Source organism: Pipra filicauda, unplaced genomic scaffold, assembly GCF_003945595.2.
Source record: "Pipra filicauda isolate LSUMZ 115617 unplaced genomic scaffold, ASM394559v2 scaffold11_size5308982_pilon, whole genome shotgun sequence".
NCBI lineage: Eukaryota > Metazoa > Chordata > Aves > Passeriformes > Pipridae > Pipra > Pipra filicauda.
In genome coordinates, this window is record NW_024103652.1 from 3,862,592 (window position 1) to 3,883,742 (window position 21,151).

The 21,151-nt window shown below is 38.3% G+C and overlaps 1 protein-coding gene across 3 annotated transcripts in view; it reads left to right on the forward strand.

Moving 5' to 3' along the window:
* PRORP (protein only RNase P catalytic subunit) overlaps positions 1-21,151 on the forward strand; it is a 47,586-nt gene that overhangs the window by 20,729 nt on the left and 5,706 nt on the right. Inside the window, exon 6 of one of the 3 annotated variants that reach the window (XM_039386646.1) lies at positions 2,619-2,769. The exons of the other annotated variants lie outside the window; for them this stretch is intronic. Coding sequence (XP_039242580.1) covers positions 2,619-2,753 — 135 coding nt within the window. The 3' untranslated portion in view covers positions 2,754-2,769. The remainder of the gene's footprint in view (positions 1-2,618; positions 2,770-21,151) is intronic. 3 annotated transcript variants of the gene reach the window in all.

A 21,151-nucleotide genomic window follows, 5' to 3' on the forward strand; every position in this document is an offset into this window, starting at 1 on the left:
GATTTGTAGAAGAAAAATCCTGCTTTTTTGTCAGTATCTTTGAGAATTCTTGGTACTCCCCTGTAGCATTTCACTATGAATTGGCTTAACATTATTTGGGTTTATTTGTTAATCAAATATTTACTTTACATTAGGAGTAAAAAAGTAGCTGCTCACATGTATTCAAAAACCAGAATTTAAATTTTCACGCTCTTGAAATTAAAATTAAGTTGTAAATGAACTTGATAATAAAGGAAGAAATACACTTGTAGCAATTACAAGAAATACATTTTTCTTCTAAGAACTACTTTAAAGCTGTTCTTAGGAAGTAGTATATGCTTATCTGTAGATAAAAGTGAGCTAGGGAGGCTAGATAAACTTACTGAAAGAGGTTTGTTTGAGAGTGCCAGTGAAGTTTCATGAGATACTGTCTCACAAAGAGGATACTTTCTTTACCATGGGAAAAAAAAAAGTTTACAAGTTGTTTGTGTGGAATCAGGAAGTGTTGATTATCTGAGAAGAATTCCAGACAGAATGTAATGCCACAATGTTTTAAGATCTGGAAAGACAGATCTATGCTGCCAAAGATGAGGAAGAGAAATGCCTCTCCCACTGTGGGAACTCTGAACAGGATTCTCAGTGGTCTGTAAAGCTGGAGGCAGTGGAGCAAAGAGCCAGCCTGGTTTTGGCGGATAATTACTCCTGATTTCTGATCAGACATCTTACTAGGACATATTACCGTGCTGAGCAGCATAAATTGCCTTTGAGTTTCTCCTTAGCTTCTGCTGTATTGGAAGGACTTCGGGATCCATGATGCCAAAGAGATCCAGAAGGACTGTACAAAGGCATCAACTTTCCATTTAGGTTGTTCCTAAATAGGTACAGGCCAGATCTTTCCTGAATCCCAGCTGTTTACAGATTAGGAGGACTTTTAGGAAGACCTGCCTTTTCTTTCCTAAACAACAGAACAGTCCCTTGGGCTCACCACAGCTTATCTCCAGAGGAAGGTTCTCCTAGCTAAAATCTACTTGTCGTATGAGTTATGTTGCTGTTAATTATTATTGCATTTTGTCGTGCACAAAAAGTGTTAATCATTGGAGCTTCCACCAGCCAATCTTGCTCCTGTTTTCTGGATCCTGTTATTGAGAGTGTGGAGTCATTACATGAGATAGAATGGACATGCCCATTATTCCTGCCACAGACCTGTAGATACTGACTAGCTGAATAGTACCTATTTTGGCATGGGAAGTCTGTATTGCAACAAAATAGCTCCTTCACTGCTGAAAGAAATAATCTTCTAGACACATGGACTGCTAAAGACTTCTTCCCTTTTTATTGACCCTCCAAATTAACTGAGACACCATCTTTATACACTTCCAGTGTTAACTATCGAGTTTATAGTTTTTTCCAACTGGAAACATTGTTTAAATGTGAGATCATGCTGGATGCTAGTAGATCCTGTTTTATATCTTCATGACTCTCAACTCCTGTGTTGTAACATGTCAGGAAAGGACTGTGTCTTAGTTCTTATTTTGGATACTTCTGACAAGAAGTATGTATTCTTGTTTTCTTACTGTTTTTTTTCAAGACTGCTAAAAACAGAAAAAACCCACAAAGCAGAGCAATCCTTTCTTCTGTCTCCAAACTTTTCTTTCAGATGAGGGAAGGGAAGGCCACAGGAATCTGTTGCTTTTCTGGTTGCTTGTGTTGCTGCCAAGTAGTCCCTCATCTGTGAATGCTGACCTCCCTGAATGCTGTAGTCTGTCCTTTGAGGGCTGACTCTGCCACAAAACATCCTCTTGTGGAGGCTCCTACCCTCACACCAGCGACAGCTGAATGGAAAATGTGGAGTGGCAGATTTGAGGCATTTACAGCCTGCCTTAATAAGTTCTTCAATGTATATAGGGAAACATAGTGCAGAACTGAGAAGATGGAGAGGAGAAATAATGCAAGAGAAGTGGGAGGCAAGCAGAAAGTATGGAAAAAGCCAAGAGTGAAGGCTGCTGAGGTCAGGCTGGCTGGCTAGGACAGCATGACAGGCCCATTTTGAAGAAAAAGTTTGTGCTGTGACCTCTTCAGTTCATCTGGAGAGGTAATACAGGAGCCATGTTTCCAAGGACCTCTGTTAAAGCTGCCCAGCCTGTGTTTTGCTTGTCAAAAAACGAAATTATTCTGAGTCTCCAGATGGGAGTATGCTTTTCAAGGGTTCATTCTTGCAGCTGTTAGACTCAGTCAGGATATTGTTTCATCAACTTTTCTTTTACAGTATATAGTTGGTAAAGGGAAAATCAGATTGTTGCTCTGTTTCTAACACACTGTAAGCATTAGTACTTGGAAGGTTTTAGTTTCTTTGGAACACATTCCTTATGTGATTTAGAGACCATGGCAAAATAAAGGGCATTATTAAACACAGGAGAAAGCCTAAGATTTTTGTGACAAAACCATGGTAATTTAAATGCATTCTGGTCTTTATTTAAATTTAACAAAAAGTACTGTTCAGCTTGGTGATTTAGCTTTCAGAACTGCAGCTGTTTTGCTGAAGACCAGCTCGAGCTAACTTAGTCATATGATTGAAATAAGAAAACACTGATAAAATATTCCTCTTTTCCAAACAGCCTAACATTTTTAATTCCATTTAGGCGTTCCTTAGGCATCTTGGAAAAGGGCTGGATTGTGTGAACAAGGCACAGATACCTTGGGGGATGAGAAGAGACGAAAAGAAAGCAGAAGTTGAAGGAATGATTTTTACACGTTTAATTCCCAAAGTGTTCTGACATTCTAGAAAACTAGGTATGTGACTTCCAGTAGCCCCAGGAAACTTCAGTCCTCACATCCAGCACTTACTTAGCAGATCATCCTGAATATTATTGATTTAGCAGATTTACAGGAACATCCTGTGGCAGTTTCTCTGGTATATGACACTGTTGGTTTGTAATTACAATCCCCCTTTTTTCGAGGTTGGTTTTATACTAGGTCTGTTTCCTGGTAGAAATCAGCATGTGACTGCATCAATTACTGAAAAAAAAAAAAAGGAGGCAGCCTGAGGGTGGGAACAAAGATTTTTTGAGGACTAGGGAGTGGTGAGACCATCTGATTTGAAGGCACTGCACACGCAGTGACTGTAAAACTGCAACACTGGACATCAGCTGGCACCTCTTTTCAATGCTTCGCAGCCTTACTGCAGCATTTTAAATTAGACATTAAAGTTGACTTCTAATTAAAAGATATTATAGAATGGCAATTATTTTTGCTACATAATCCAGACCATAGAAAAAAACCCCAAACCTCCCATAAAGTCCAAAATCATTCAGTCTTGTCTTCTGCTCCTGTTTAAGACTGTACCTGATGCGTATTTGCCTGAATGAGTCAGTCACTGTTTATACTGCAAACATGTAGTTTGTAGAGATATCCTTGCAGTTTAACTAAGCACAGTTGATTCAGGCTGTGTTTTTAGGCATTGGCACCTTTCCTCCAGATGTATCTAATTACATAAATCCTTACCCAGCACAATGAGATTTGGTACTCTCTGTCCTCTGCTGCTGTAACTCTCCATAGTGCCCTCACCTTTCACCTTGTAAAGGTCAAGAGAAGGAATTTCCACACACTAATTTTCCATTTCTCTTACTAAATAAACTGTTACATAATTGTTAAATGGATTTTTTCCTGTTTATCATGATTTTCTGCGGAAGTGTTCTTTGGAAGTGAGAGGGAATCCCAGTGCAAGCAGGATGTCTGGGCTCTAAATATCTCGTTTTGGTTGCGGGAGGGGAGTGAAGAGACTACAATGAACTCTGCTCAGCTACCCCTAGACTGTGAAGGACCAGGGTGGGAGGTGTGAGAGAACATGATCAGCAAGAACAGTTTAAAGAGTACTTTGCTATTTTTAATTTATATTGAGTTTGGAATATTGTAAATTAAGTATGCAGCCAGCTCCTTTTTTAGCTGTGCGCATCTGGTGTTAGATGTAACTGAATATACATTTCAAATGTGTGTTGGATCAAAGCTAACTCACAATTCCTTTCTTCAAACAGTTTGGCAGTTGGGGTCAGCTCTGCCCTAACTTCACCCTCTCTAATCTCTATATTAAACTCAGACATCTAAAAGATTGGTAAAATGGTTCCAGATTGAGTTCCTTAAGACTGACAATGCACAAAGGAATACTTTTTGCTCTTGGTGGGTAGTTCAAAGTGGTTGCTCCTAAACTTAATCAGCACTTCTATAAATGGACTACATAAGTTCATGTAATTCCCATGTAAATTGCAGTAGGCCTGTACAACAGCTGAAGAAGCCAGATCCTTGCTGTTCCACTCCTTTCCCATCCCAGTCTGGTGGCAGCAGCTGGCATGCCACCCCTACCACATCTCTGGCCTGAAGCAGCAGTCAGCTCCTGCCAGGAAAGGCACCACACCTGCCCTCCTGCACCTCTCACAGGCTGCCACAAAAAGCCAGGCTGTGACTGCTGTTATTGGGCGTGATCTGTGGCAGGTACAGGGGACACGACATGTTTTGCATCTATTTCTTGTCTCTTCCAGGGGAAGAGCAGCAGACTTGAATGAAACTGCTCTCTGAGTTGGAGAAGGGTTCTTGGACTGAGTGAATTCTGTGATCACAAGTAGCATAAAATTGTGTGTGAACATATTAATGCGTTTTGGTTTTTCATATGTTAAATATTTTTAAAATAATATTTATCAAGAAGATTAAAAGTTTAAAACTAATATTATAGTTGTAGTTATTCTAGTGGTTCTGTAGTAGTTATTCCTGGACTCCTGCCTACTTTAGCAGTACAGAAAACATAGAGAGAGATTGTAGTCTTGAAAGAAAAGCTGGGAGTGAAAAAAAAATTTCATCAAGATAGGGGAGAAAACTAGGATGTAGGATAGTAGTCTACAGGAAAATGGTGAATGGTCATGTTAAATTTTTGAAAAAAGCCCAGCTTTCGCCACAGAAATAAAGAACCTTGATGAATTACGCTTTGTAAATTCAGCTCAGAAGCATCGTTTTGATATGTACTTTATTCACATTTTCAAGGCTTATTTTCTAAATATAAAGACAATACCAAGGCAAAAAAACCCTAACTCTTCAAATGAAGGCAAAGTTAAAAAAAAAGAAAAAAACCAGGGCATCTGTGGCCCATCATTCTCTTGGATTAATAACCCAAATCAATATTGAAGCATAATTTTTTTTCTTCAAAATCCCTGCTCAATTCCCTATAAATCCTCTATGATGAAATAAGGAGATAAAAAATATTGCCGCTTGTAGTGTTTGAGAAAAATAGTGAATAAAACTTTCTCTCCTGAGTCCCACTTACTAAAAATTTTTGATGGCATGAAACACACAAAGAAATTAACACCTCTGCATACAGATGTAGTTGACAAATACTAATGTGCTCAGGTTCCCATGTGTAATCCTTATGAGTCTTCACATCTGTCTTAACAGTGCAACATGCCTGAAAGATCATCTGCACAGTTATTGAGATAGTGATACTTTATACAAAATATTAGCTCTACTGTATGAGCTGTCATGCAAAACTAGCAGTTATTAATAAATTTGACCCCAAAAAAATCATGGAAAAGAATTTTTTTCTTCTTTGACTCCTTTGGCAGCATCTGTGATTTGTTCAAGTACTTTACTGTCTGTAAATGAAGCAAGAATTAAGTAGATCCATGAGTCATTCTCTGTTTAGAATCAATACATCCAACAGAGGTCTTATTTGTCATACTGTGACAGTTCATCAATTCTTCCTCCCACCAACTCTCAACAAAGCAGTGAGAGACATGTGTGTTCATTTGCTCTCAGCCTTTTCCATCTCTTTTTTTTTTTTCCTGTCTCCTACTGGTGGTTGCAGTTTGCATTTGCATGATAACGAAACATTTGTCCTGTTACCCAAGACTGGAGAGATTTTTATGTTTGCAACATGTTTCATTTTTTAGACCCGTACGTTCATTTCCTGTAAGTATTGCACAAATCATAAAGATGAAGATTTTTGGTGTTTTCACTGAAAATCACCTTCAGCCTCTGTGTAACATGATCTTAGAAGAGAAAGAAGCTTAAGCACTAAGGGGTACCCTTGAAACTTCACCTATTTTCAGTGTTGGAGATGTGTGACTTGAACATTCAGCATTTCATTCATATCTTGTCAGTTAATTTCTGGGGTTCCTTGGATATCTCAGCAGGAGAACTAAGTCAAGTTCTTCTCTGAAGAATCTCAGAGATTGATAATGATCTGCTGAAATCTTCCCCCTCCCCTCCTATATTGGGGCCATCCTAAAATAGACTAGATCAAGCTCAGAAATTTGGGTCACCAGATGCAGAAGAGCAAGACTGTTAAGCTTCTCAGAAGAGCTGAAGGAGACTAGACTCATTTGCCTGTGAAACCTAGAGGAAAGGCCTGGCCTGCAGCTTCTCTCCCTGCTGTTCTTTTGAAACCTGACAGTTTCTGTTTGTAGCTAAAAGAGAAATAAAAGGGCATTTAATATATTCAGCTTTGTATACCAATACACAGTAAGTGAATATGTATTGGACATCAGTGTGTCAGGGGTCCTAGAAGTACTCCTACAAGTGGCTGGCATGTATGCTTCCACTGAGGAAACACACATGTTGACGACATCTTGAGCCACCAAGTCTGGCTCCAACGTGCTTTGCTGCAGCAGCACTGGGAGGGGAGAGTAGGAGATAGATAGGACTTCGTAAGAAGGGAAGTAAAAAGTCAGACTGGCTATCTGTGAATACAGGGAAACTTTCTCAAAACTTTTAAATTTCCAACATTGTGAAATGGTGGAGAGAAGCTGGCAGGATTCCCTGACTAAATGCCTGAACAGTCAACTGTAAGCAAGTATTTTTTGTTTCAGAGGTTTCCACCCTGATTTTGCATTTCCTGGTGAGAAGAATAGAGAAGCACAAATTGATCAAGTTAAGAAAATCTTGACTATCAGGCATTTTGACAACTTCTCCCTGTTGCTTTCTTCCAGAGTGAGATTATTTCTGCTGTTGCTTCCCCTCACTATTTGCAACCTTTGTTTCTGGCTATAAAAATAAATAAAGCCCATGTGATTAAATTAATGATCTCTATTGGTTTCCATCTGGTGTTTATGATTTCTACCTTTGTATTTGGTGATAATAGCAAATCAAAATCTGTGTAAGTGTAAGTAGGAGAGCATCCAAGCACCAAGCATACCTTTTTTTACGAGGGAATTTGCATCATGTCTTTCATAACAAGGATTCTTCTAATCACTAGGAATATAAGCTTGAAATTCAGCAAAGTGAAAGTGCCTTGATGATTCATGTCGCAGTGAACTTGTTAACTGTAGCAACATGTTGTGTGTTGTATGTGGTAGAGAAGTCCTGCTAAAATCTCAGTGATGAAGTCAAATGAAGGTATCTTCTGAACTGGACGAGTTTCAAACTTGCTGTTTTAATTTCTCCCTTAGAAACCACAAGATGAGTTTTCTTTGGGCAGCTTGATTGAGTCATGTAATCATGGAACTGCTATCAGTGTGGCAATAAGAGGTGTGCTGGGCCTCCAAACTGGAAACCTCGTCTTTAGGGAACTGAACTGCTTCTTTAGAAGTGATTCTTATATGAAAAGTCTCCATAGTAGTGAAAGGCTCTGGGAAGCAGGCCAAAAAATGTGAAGATTGGGTTACTATAGGCCAGTTCTCTGTAAGAATAAATATCCGATTTGAATGTGAGAAATGCTGGTTTTAGTGTCATCTTAAAGGCAGGTTGGATAATTCTCAGAACAATTATTGCCTTCGTTCATGTACATCTGGATTTATTTATGTATTTGAAAAGCAATCAATTTGGGGTTCACACTTGGCTTTTATATCTGATATGCTATTTTTAGTAAAAATAGGAAATAAAACATATTTGGAAGCTGTGTTATTTGAAGGAGAAAAGGTACAATATAACAAAAGCCTAAAGTGCATTGGGATTTATTTATGAAGTCATGAAAGCCTAAATTTTTGAACAATAGGTTATTCATAGGGATTTCAGCATATTGATGGGATGTTCAATGATACAGCAATCCATTAAGCTGCATTTGTTGTTTTTTCTCTAGTTGCACTCTACTTGTAGAGTAGAAGAGACATTTATATTTAAGTAATTAAATATATTTAAATTGAGGTTATTCAATTATTATAACCTGCAATTAAGTTTAAAACCGAAGTTAAAGTAATTTTATTTTTTTTAATCTAGACTCATAGGAAATCAAGTACAATTGTCCACGGCTTTTAATCTAAATCTCTTCATAAACTGATTGTTTCATGTTGTCTGGAACATGGAAATAGGAAGTCTTGTTTGAATCTAGGAGACTCATTACATGAGAATTAAAAGTCCATGCTGGGAACCACAATCATGCTGGCAGTATTCTTGCTTAAAAACAATTCACAAGAATTCCTATTTCAAACTGAACTTATGAAAAATGGTAAGAACTCTTCTTATCCAAAATTTTATCCATTGCCCATTACAGGTGACCTTTTGTATGAAACACTCCTTAATGCAAACCTCACCTTTTTCCAGTATTGATTTTGTACATCAGATGCAGGGATGACAGGGAGAAGCTGTCTCTATTCTGTCTTTTACTTATTTTGTTTGAGGGTACATTTGTGCATTTCCTAAAAACAAGGAAGGGGAAAGGAGGCAGGGCAAGGTAAAAAAACCCAAATCAAAATCAAATAGTCCCGAGAGTAATTCAGACTTATGCCTTTATCTGTGGTGTGAATCTAAATTAGATCAAATTAGATTAAACTAATATGTTTACTTGTGCTAATATAAAGAGGAGATTTCTTTCAAATATCTGTCACTCCTCTGTGGGCTGCTACCAGAACTGAGCCATTAAGCTATTATTGTACGTACTGGGACTTGCAAACGGTTTTGTTGCTTGGTATCATGTGAGGAACAGGTGTGATGTAGTACGAACACCAGTACCAAGAACATAATAAGAAAGCTGTGGCTACTTTGCTGCTGCTGATCTTCAAATTTTCAGGAAAAAACCCAACCCACACACTGACTTCTAGGACAGGCAATGCACATCTACGTGGGTTCTTCCTTTCTCATATCAAATGAACTCTAGGAAACATGGGGATTTTTTGACCCTGACCCACGCTGAAATAAACGGCAGAGGAGGGTCCTGAGTTGTAGGATCACCTGAAAATGAGCCTCATGTCTGCTGGGTCAGCTCAGATGCACATCATGCTAGAGTAGCAGAACATCAGTCTTGTGTATAAGGTCATTCCTACTCTGTGTGTAAAGCAAGAGAACTTTCCTTGGTACTTGGAGATGCCCTCTAAACTCTTTTCCTTATTTACTCCTTAACCTGATATTCCGTGTTGCTTATATGATTTTAAAGCTTTTAGATCTTCTGCTTTGTATTTTTCTAAATGACAAGGAATTAACTGAAAATTTAAAATTTTATATAGGTATTTACTTATTAGTAGCCATGGTACTTACTGTTATACAATAGAAATCTTCACTCCCATCCTCGAAGAAAGATACCTACCTCAAGATCTTAAAAACTTGTAATTGAAAAACATTAGATGAAGAAACAGTCTTATAAAGCATGATTTGTGTTGGTGTTCTCCTTTTTCTGTGCATCTCCACAAAATAAATGTTCATATTTTCTATTCTGTAAATATTATTTCCTAAATATGATCCCTCCCAAAAGTACATTTTTAATCACTTTGAATGCTTAATCTCTGGTATTGTAGTTACTGCCCTGTCTTATTGTTAAGGAACCTTTTTCTTCTTGAAAAATTCTCCATTTACGTATTTTGTACTAATTTTTACATTTATTTACTGATTTTTTTCTCTCCACCCAGAGACACTAGTTCATGATGCAGTTTCTGCATGATTTATTATTCACCAGTCAGTTCTTTAATGATCTGAATAGTTTCACAGTTCTAGCTGGAAATATGCATTGAAGTTATAGTGAGTCAGGTGAGTCAGAAGCTAAAGAGGTTGTCAGAATTATGTTGACACTATATGTGCTGTTTTCCAATCAATTTAATGAAGTATTAACTCCTAATTTCTCCAAATATTTTCTACCATTTCCAGCTGCTGCATTGTCCTATCCTTGTACAATGTTTCCTGTAGTGACTGTTAAAACTGGACCTGTACTTCTGTCATATTGATGATACCAACTTACCTCTTAGGGAAATCAGGAAGTATTAGTGATGCTTATATCTGTCCTTATCATTATCCAGCACTTACCCGTTTACCTGGTTGCTTCTGTACTTGACAAAAAGGAAACAGTAAGTTGGCAGTAATATTTCTTCTGTCTCTAATATTTTGAATCTTTCTGAGTCTTGAGCTTTTAAGGAGACTTGTTGACATGGCTCCATGAGCAGGCTGTGTACAGGGTGTGCCGTAAGCTCTCTAACAGCAGTTAAAAGCCAGTTCAGTTCAACAGGTTCTGTGGAGTTGTTCCTGCCTTAAATGGTATGCTAATGTGGAAAGATCAGTCTTTCTGATGCCTTCTCCTCTTGTTTGTTTCCTAATTGTGTAATATTTGGGTAAACTAGGTAGTGCTTACACTATACAATGAAAAAAGAAAAAAGCAGAAGTATGATGCAGGTATTTGTTAGAGCTGGAATTTGAGCTTCTACATTCAGTGCAAGTTTAAGAAAAGTACAGTGGAATACCTTTTCCTTGAATATTACCTATACTGCTACCTGATTGATTGATTGATTGATTGATTGACTGATAGATAGGAGTTTTCTTCCACCACAGCCCTAAGCTGCCACATATTTGAGTAAATAAAGTGAAGTAGTAGTAAGAAGGTTGCAAGCAAATAGTCATAGAGCAGAACCAGACAGTCTTAATGATGTTGATTTCCCCTGCTCCTTATTAGGAGTAGTCACCCCAGGCTTGTCTAGTGTTAATGTCACTAGGCTGCTTTCCTCATCCAAAGTCATGTTCATGATATCCCTGTAGAACATTTCACTGTACTGTTTAAATCCATTTATGTGTAATGGCCCCAAGTCTCAGTAGTTATAGGAAGTGTCTTAAATAAAAGAATTGGAGGGGTTTGACATTTTCACTTTGCATTGATATGTATTTATCTTCATATCATGCCTTGAAGTATGAAAATCTCTTAACTTCCCATTGAATGGGCATTCCCAAATGGGCTTTCAGAAATTCAAATGCTATAGGTTAGGGATTTCTTTTTTGTCATCCCACTCACTCTCATTTCCACAAGCCCATTCAGTTTGCCAGTCTAGCTAACATAACATAACCACTAATATGACACAGAGTTTTTTTTAACCCTTTGCTATCTGATAAGTTTGGTAAACAAAATACTTCTGAAACTATAGTTCTGTCTTGCACTTGAGCACTGCAGTTCGATCCTGAGTGCTCCAGGAATTGTTAGCCGGGTATCTGCATCTTTTCCGTGGAAATGGTCAAAGAAGGGAAAGATGTAACATAATTCCTCAAATGTGCTGGCTGGTGTAGTCATGTACAGGTACCTGGAAACTGTAATTCTGAGTCCCCAGTTTTAGCTTTAAAAAAGTAGATCCTTTTATAGAAAAGGGAGAGTTATTATTGTTATTTGGCTTTTGTTGTCCAAGCTATTCTGCTGGTTGTATTTTCATATTCTCAAGCTTATTTCTCTTGATGACAGGAAAAAAATTACTAAGTAGACAAAATTTTTCATATAACCAGTTGTTCCCAGGAGATTGAGCCTTTAGACAAATGCCAAATATAATCTGTAATTAATTTGTAGGAGCTGACAACATCCTTTGCCTAATGGCTGTATCTTATCTTCTAAGTACTTCAGATGAAACAGTGGTCTGCCCACTGTCCAGCTACTGAGTATTGCAGACTGCTATCAAAAAACTTATATTAAAAGCATCAAAGTAAATTATACTTACGGATTTTAGCTATTGGGGGGGGCTTTCTGACCTTCACTGCCTAGGATCTCCAGGCATAGATACTGCCAGCAGTATTACTAGTAGTAAAATGGCACAAGTCTGCAATGCTGCTCAATCAAAACTAATGACTGCATTAAGAAAAATAGTATTGTCTCATGTTTTACTTCAGTTGTTATACTCTGCATCAGATTTTTCCTGGTTTTGTAGGAACAGTGATTTACTTAGCATGGTAAACCTTGATCCAACTGAGACAGTTGAACCTCTTCCTCATGGTACTGGCAATGCAAGGCCTAGTGGTATATGAAAGTCCCCTAGGTTTTCTCCAGCCTGGTAAATACCAGTTATGTTCTTAGCAGTATTAAACAGATTCTCTCCTTGGTACCTCCTTGCTGAAAGCCTTGATGCACTGTCAGCTTGGGATAGGTAGGTCTGATCTGACCACACAGCTGCTCCTCCATCTCAGACCTTTGTGCTTTAGTTTGCTTCTGCTGATTTTTATACTGTTGAAGAAGAACATTTTATATGTTTCCTTTCATAGTAACCAAATTTTTCCTCTTTCTGACCTTCAGAGAAATCACAGCTCATTTCAGTAGTGTTCGTTAATGTATTTATATGTGTTAAGAGCTGTTACTGGAATAATTGTTTTTGAAGGTATATAAAAGTTTTGAAGGTAACCTCTCTATATTAATCTGTAGCAGGCAGCTGGAAAATAGTACTAGTGAGAAACAGAAGAAAAGCAGTGTGAAAATTGTGTTACAAGTATTTGCTGCATGTTGTATTCCAGTTCTTTTTTTTAACTGCAAGCCATCAATGTGTTTCCTTGGTTATCATGTCATTCTACCTGAATGATAAGCCTGTTGACCTGTGAGCATCGAAATAGTCTTTATTTTAAAGATTTTGTGGAACTATTCAAACATGGTATGTTGCTGCAGAAGCAAAGGTTTAATGTACCTTTAACAGCATCATAGCTGTGACTTCTGTAACAGTGATCTCCTCAGCTGCTGCAGCACCTTTTCCTCAAAGAACAAAAGTACTGTCTGGGATTTTTTGAACCCACAGATTGGAGATGGGGAAAACACTTAGCATCAGACTAGGTCAGTCACACTGTGCAGACATCTGCATAGGACAGTGGGGAGAGCTTCAGTATTGGTATCTTTTAAACTGTCAGTTTCAGTCTTACAAAGATGATTTCAGTCCTGCACCACGTTATTTCCTATCTATGGAAAGGATCAGTCAAGCTTGTGCTTTCATTTTCATAACACCCCATCACCACTGCCACCACCACCACCTGGAGATCCTGCTCACATTTTGGATTTTCAGTACTTAAATGTAACTTCTGACCCACACTATGAAAATCTGAAGACTGACACAGCTGCATTTAGTTCACAAATGTCCCTTTCTAATAGCTAGCTTTTTACATAGTTTCTAAAATTAAAAATGGTAAGGGAAACTCCCTTATGTTCTTAAGTCTTTGTATACAGCTGCCACAATAATAGTAGAAAAGTAAGAGTATCAATGGCAAAGACTGGATTTGGAGTGAAAGATGGCAAATCTCTGAAGCTGTGACTTCATCTGGGACAATTCTTCCATTTACAGTCAGTGGCTCTGATCGGTAAAATTGCACATCTGAAGCCTATACAAAAATAAGTAAAACCTCATACATTTTCATTTTTATGTAACTTGCTTCCTCAAGAATATAAAGGTGATGTATGTGTAATATTGGTGCAGTGAAGCAGTGTGTAGTGATCAGTAACTGTTGAAGAAACAGCAGTGCAGGTAGAAAGAATTCAAGGGTGAGAACAAAGGATAGTAATGATATGTGGAAATGCAAACGAAACAGTTCATGCCCTTTCAGGTTTTACATGTTTCTTTTCCTACTTTTGTATAATTACAGATAGACAGGATCACCTAGCTCTTCTCTGTGGTGTGGAGGGTTGATACTGATAACCCTTTTTATTACTTTGCAAATCTCCAGGTTTTGGTACAAAATAGTAGGTTCTCAGGAGATGTCTGGATAAAATAGAATCCATGGAAGCTGCCCCATATGTATTGTCAAGATCTTGGTATTTATTCTTTGTTACAAGAAAGAAGATGAGTAAGAGGAGGGAGAAAAGTATACAGTGGTGTCAACTACGTAGAGAAAATATCTCAGAGAAGGTCAGAAAAAGACAAATATCTCTGCCCTTTTACATGACTTAAGAAAGAAGGACATTCAGAAAATTCAAATTCATGAAAGGAAATGTTTTACTTCCAGTCCACAATTAAAATAGAAAATGTTAAGTTTTAATTAACAGAGAAAGAGTAAGCTGCTAGGATTGGGCTATAGCTGATTGTGACTTGGACGTTTCCCAGTTGCTGCCCTAGCAGAATGTTGCTTCGGATTTCAGATTCACCCTTTCTCTTCCATCTTTATTCCTGCTTCGTAATTGCTGAGTCAACATCAAATCATCTGCTTCCATTTAAATCGACATTACATTTTTTGTAAGTGATTGGTAAAGAAAACAGTATTGTAGCTGATTAACAAAACTTTTGGATTGAGAAATTTGACTGGCACTGCAGTAATGTACAAAATTCAACTTCCAAAAATGCAGTTAGGCAACGGGAGAATATTTGTTTGTGTATCTTGAATTGTTGTAAGAGTCAGAAAAAATTGTCTGTTTTTCTCTTGTGCAATTTGTACTATAAAATTTAGCAATTCCCCACCTGACCGTATCTTCTTTAGTCATCATTTCCATAGTTCTTGGCACTGTTAGTTTAATACCATGCTATGTTAACTATTGTCACTACCCTTTTTTCTTTCTTTTATTTGTGGTTAAACTTTATTCATCTGAAGTCCATGATGATGAAAATAGTTACCATTCAAAAGCAGAGGCTTCGAAAAGTACGAGCAGGAATGGTCACACTAAGAGGTTTGTAAGATGTAAGGTCTGACAAAGTAGCTGAGATCTTTTAAAAGTGACAATCTATTCTGAAAAGTCAGACTCCGAAAAGCTAGTGTCTCCTCCACCTGATGATCCCACTCCTACCTCCCTATCCTTCATGTCATATACGCATTTAATTCTGTGTTTAAACTGTGTATATATTTCTTTGGTCTCTGCATGCATCCCAGCGTGATTCTGTTGATTCTCCTAGGAAATACCACTTCACAGACCATCAGTTAACTACTTGATGTGCCCTTTGGGAATAAGACAGAGCAGGATATGACTGTAATTAGACTATATATTAGAAAATACCTATTTCAAAACCTTTTTTTTTTTACATGGCTCTCTTCTGTGAAGGGTAGGAAGCTTTCGCTCCCTATATGCATAGAAGAAATTTGTAACTGTCTTACCAAACCTGAATTGTGATAGGGAGTTAAGACATCTCTAGTGAATGCGTCAAGAGAAGATAAGTCAATTTTAGGTGTAGAGTCAATGTAGGCAGGTTAAAACATGTTAAACATTGTGTGATTGCTGTCATTGATGTGTGAAGTGCTGTCATTGATAGACTTTTGCATGATGATATGTTACATCAATCTGAATAGTCCTACTGTAACACAGGAGACAAGTACTCCCAACAATATTGTTTCTGCAGTATTGCAGAAAGGGGTAATTCCTAAGAATTAGCTGTTGCCTGTCTAAAAGGCAGAAAGTAAAGCACGCTGGTTAATCTTAGTGACTGTTACTCATCCACTACCTGCTTTCCCTTCCCTTCTAAGTAGCTACTTCCTTGCTAGTCAGGGGCAGATAATCTGTACGAGGATCAAGAAACATGTATGCTCTCCCTGCATTTGAGTAAAGAGGACTTTGAAGGTGATTTATACTGTGTCATCAGTAATAATGTAGAGAATATAAGAAGCGTTTGTATTTGGTGCTGTGGTAATGGTATTGAATCTGCTTTGGTGAAATTACCAGGCTCAGTGAGGAAGTCCAGCCTTTCTTTGCAAGCAGCACACTCGCCTTCCCTGAGTAACTGGCTGTGCTGTGGGAAAAACCTCCAGCTTCCCATTGTGTCTCTCCTGTGCGTGGGACTAAAGTACACAGGGGTTTTCTGAGCTTCTTTTCTTGGTCTACAATATGGGAAACCAAAAAGGGAACCAAGATGATGAAACTCTTAAATAAACATGGTGATGGTGGGAATTTATTCATAGAATCGTAGAATATCCTGATTTGGAAGGGACCCACAAAGGTCATCCAAGTCCAAATTCTGGCCCTTTGCAGGACACCCCAAGAATCACACCGTGTTACCTGAGGGCATTGTCCAAATGCTTCTGTCTGGCTTGGTGCTGTGACCACTTCCGTGGGAAGCCTGTTCCAGTGCACAACCACCCTCTGGGTAAAGAAGCTTTTCCTAATATTCAACCTAAACCTCCTCTGAATCAGCTTTGTGCCGTTCCCTACGGTCCTGTCACTGGTCACCACAGAGAAGAAATTAGTGCCTGCCCCTCCTCTTCACCTCACAAGGAAGTTGTAGACTGCAATGAGGTCTCCCCTCGGTCTCCTCTTCTCCAGGCTGAACAGACCAAGTCACCTCAGCCAGTTCTCACACGGCTTCCCCTCAAGGCCCTTCACCATCTTCATTGCCCTCCTTTGAATGCTCTCTAAGAGCTTAATATTTTTCTTATATTGTGGCACCCAAAACTGCACACAAGGACTCATGATGAGGCCACATCAGTAAAGAGTAAAGTGGAACAGTCACCTTTTCCAACTGGCTCCAATTTCTTGCTTTAGATTGGATAGAATGCTCATGCTCAGCGCCGCCTGACACTACAGTTACCGCAGCTCTGAACCTATGGTCTGCATTGGGATTTCCTATGCAGTTTCACAACTAGAGTGTTGGGTGGGAGGCAGCACCAAAAACAGGTGAAAATAGCAATAATATAGCAGTTTGTTGCTGTTACTAGGAGATAATCTGATTGTAGATGTGTTTTGCTGTTAAATGGCAGTTAGTGAAACCAAATGTTTAGGCAATGTCAAACATGATTTATTAATAAAAAATGTAATTTAAATATTTCTGGGGTGATTACTTCTTCATGCTCTACATGTATACAGGTGAGTCACCTTTTGCTGAATCACTGAATGGTGTGCCTCCCAGCAGCAGTGCTTACGGGTTTCCCATCTGACAAGTGGGAAAGTACCAGTATTATCTAAGGAGAAAGGCTGTCCTACCGCAAGCTGACCTTTGAAACTGGGAACACATGGCACAGCATGACCTAGTGATCAGAATGGGTGACTGGCAGTGAAGCCTTAGGAAATCTGTATCCTGCTCTGCTCATAGTTCCTTGTATGACGTGGAGTAATTAATCTGTCTTCCCTGTGCTCCATTATGCACTTGTGAAATGGAGATGTCATTATGCATTCACTTTATAAGGCTATTGTGAAATTTAAAGAAAGGTAATTAATCTTGCAGCATGACAAGGATTCCCTGCTCTCCTAGTTTAACTCCTATGTTTGATCGCCTTGAGATTGTGCAGAATTGTGAATGTGGGTCACTGCAAAACTATTTCCAGAAGTTTGTATAGAAGACCTCCCTTCTGGTGGGAAACTCTTAATATTTATTCTCACCTAAAAAGTTGTTCTTCCAAGGTATAATTGATTTTTAAAATGTGAAACTGCCAGTTACAGCATTTTTAGTTGCTTTATTTCATATTTGCAAAGCTCAGGCTTTTTACATGGTATGAGGAGTTCAACATCAGCATGATCCTGTGGAGTATGTGTTCTCTGTCCTACTGCTCTGCTTCCTCACTTCACTTCAGCTCCTCTGATCCAGTGTGTGAGCATAGTTGCGACTGTGCCATGGTCTGGTTGACAACATGGCCCAACAAACGGATTGTATCAGCACAACAGAAAAAAAAAAGGTGCACTGTGATATGAAGGCAGGAGCTTGTTGGTGGAGAGAAAATTTCATAAAATGGCATTGCTGCAGAAACAAAAAAGAACTCATTTACTTGTGGGGAAAAAGGTCTTATCTATGGGAGTGTCTCAAGGAAAGATAAATTGTATACACTCAACCAGAGTATCATACAAGTGTTTCACTGATTCACAAAAGAACTACATGGCCACAACAGGGCTCCATCAGTGTCATTTGATAAGTGCTGTGAACACAAAATTAACGTAAGGAAAATGTGAAGGTTTAGGAGAAGCTTGAGAATGATATAATTAACCAAAGACTGGGACAGCATAGGAATAGTTTAAATTACTAATAAATGATGAAAGGGATCGCAAGTAGAATGTCTTGAGCGTGAGTTTCTCAGAGAGGGATCTAGTGATCTTTGAAAATTATCAAAATGTCTGTGTAGTTCAGAAAGAAGCATGGATCCTGATGTGCCCTGTCAGAAGAAAAGAAAATAAGACTGATTGCAATGGTAGTTATCTATGTAATCCAGTTCTAGTGCCTTGTTGCATGGCCAGTGATTTGTGCAGTACGGTAGCAATTCACAACTTCTTGCTACTCTGCCTCAGCTATGTCTTGCCATATGAATTGAAGCAGCCAGTTAACCATGCCTGTTTTCCCTTCAGTGCAAAATGGCATCTTCTAATTCCTGTTTTCAGAGAAAATGTGGGTTTATATGCCTTGCCGTCCAAATTTGAAAGATACTCATTCATAACAGGCCATTCTTTCACTAATTTTGTAATCCTCATTCTCAAGAAAATCATTATCATAGGGAATTTGTGTGCTTTATATTTTTTAATGTTTTATTCAGATTACCTTTGGAACTGAGCATCTGATGTTTGCTGCCTAAATAATGTGGGAACATTCAAAAGGTGCATCTACACAGAGCTTACTGCATGTAGCGTATTTGCATTGTGTAGTGGCAGATAATAACTTTTAGATAACTTCTGGAGATTAATAAAATACCCCTGTCTTTTTAAATGAGAGATCACTATTGCTGCTTTTTATTAGTTAGTTTCCTTTGTGACTAAAACAAGTGTTACTGTGTGTCTCATGTCTTCCTTTCTGGAGAAGCAGCCAGGCGTGGGAGTAAATACACTTAGGAAACCCCCCATGTAAGTTCTGTGACTCCTTGTAGACCACTCCTGTTAAGTGCCCAAGCCTAAAATGAGATAAAATTCTCTCTAGTAAAATTGTGTCAGATAAGGGGGAGTGCAGAAAAAAATTATTTTTATCTTATGAAAACAAAAATAATTTCTATCTTCTGTGTTTTAGTTGTGTAAGCAAGGTTAGTCTCTGTGGTAAGTAGAGGAGGGACAGTGCGTTGTTATGCAAGCAGGAGTTTCAAAATTTTAAAATATTGATTCCCTTTAATTTTATTATGATTTAAGACTGGTTTGAGATTTTCCATTGCAAAACAGCGGCTATACTATACCAACCTCTCCATTTTCTCCCAGTAGCACTTCACACTAGAGAACCTCATATGCTAATAATATGTAGGGCAAGAAAGTCTACATAACTAACAGGTACAAAGTGTCACTATTTATAACCTCCAGAAAGAAAAACTTAAGGGAGCTGGATCCAAGACAGTTAAGTCTTTTATAATCTTGGGAATAGCCCCCACAGACCAGTTTGTATTTGGAAATGCAGCGGCTGTTTTGTTGAACCCTAAGTGTAACTAAAAGGTGTTTCTGTTCTTTTATTGGAGGTAAACTCTAGCAGTTCAAACACTGTCAATTCCTTATTGACTTGCAGTACTGCTAGTGCAGATATGTTCCTGAGACTCTTTTTACTCATAATCTGCTTTTAGGACTTGTTTCTTATGTTGTACCATCAGGATGATCTTGCTGTCAAGTTTTTTTTTATTTTAGATTATGTGGAATCAGCTCCTGAAGTGTTCTTTGAAAACCATTTTAATTTTTTTCCACTTCACTTTCTGCTAACCTCCCCTTAATGTAGCAAAAAATTAGGCAAAAAGAAAAAATATTTTCACTTGGAATTTGTAAGGGGTTACTTAAATTACTCATGGTTGATATTTCTTCACTGTTGACTTCTATATGTGAAACTGTGTGTGGATGCAGTAGATACATTCCTAGCTTTTATTAGCTTTAGTGAACTCAGATTAACCAACTTAATTCTCCATTGGTATTTGTATCCAGCTATTTACAGGACTGGGCCAATGCATAGGAACTAGAAAATAAAAGTGACTGTAAACAAGTAAAATTGATGAAGTAGTTTTTACTGCCCAGATGAGACATTCCAAAAGAAATGTCAATATTGAAAACCTGAATATTTAATAATATGTGACATAGATGAGAAGATATGTTATTACATACTATACTTACTATGAAAGCCTTTCTGTAACATAAAAATGGTGGCTTTTGTTTCTATCTTTCAGTTCTATGTTCCACCAGGAATTCTGAAACTTTTCTCCAAAAACAAGGGCATGCACTAGAGAAAGTGCCGTTTTTATTTTTACCTGCCATTTTGTGGACAGAAATTGCTGCATTTGGCCTTTTCCTGCTCACATTATGTTTGGTTTGTTTTAACTGGGGAAAAGTAGATTGTAGGCACACACAGCCAATATCCAGTGTGATCTCCTGGAAGCAGGAAGTCAGTTCCAATAGGTACTGTTAAGCTCTTATGCTTTGCATTAGCACCGAGCCCCTGTGTCTCTATGAAAACAGAGCCTTTGGACTCTCAGAGTCATTGCTGGCAACAGCAGTTTATAGGTCAACAGCTAAAATTAATGTAGAAAGTCTTCTGGCCTCCTTTCCCAGATCCTTAGATCTAGATTCATGGCATACTTAATTTGAGGCATCTGGAAGTCCTTTGCTGTGAGGGGCAGTCCCACTCTCCCTGTCTGCACCACCTCCAGCGATGTGTTCCCATCAGTCATTGAGCCACGGACTCAAGTCTGTCTGTTGGGTTGCTGCAAGCTCAACCCTACAAAAAAATGTCTTTTGTTGGATCAGTGAGCTCGTGGGTAGTTGTGACGTTTTTAGATGTAGCACAAGAAGAGTAGTGAGAATGTGCAGCCTGAGAGAGGACTGAGTAGGAACCACCCCTTTCCCCTGCTCTTTGCAGGTAGATGAAACTAAATGCATTGTAAAATTGTGCACAAGAGTTAGAAGAATGACTCTTTCTATCCCCTGAATCAAAAGCTGGTGATACCAAATAATGATAAGGATGACAAATAGAAGAAAGGAGGGGAAAGGCAAATTGGAGTTATTGCAGGGAGAAAAAGTAACAAGGAAGAGGGAAGTAGCTAGAAAAGCAGGCAGAAGGATTAAAGAAAAATCAGGAGATTGTATGTTGACAAACAGTGTTAGTAAATGCATGTAAAAATTGGGAAACGCTTTTCCCTGGTGGTTGAGCACAGTCTTTGGCTTTCAAATGTGATGGATGCTTCAGTCTCAAGAAACAAATCTTCT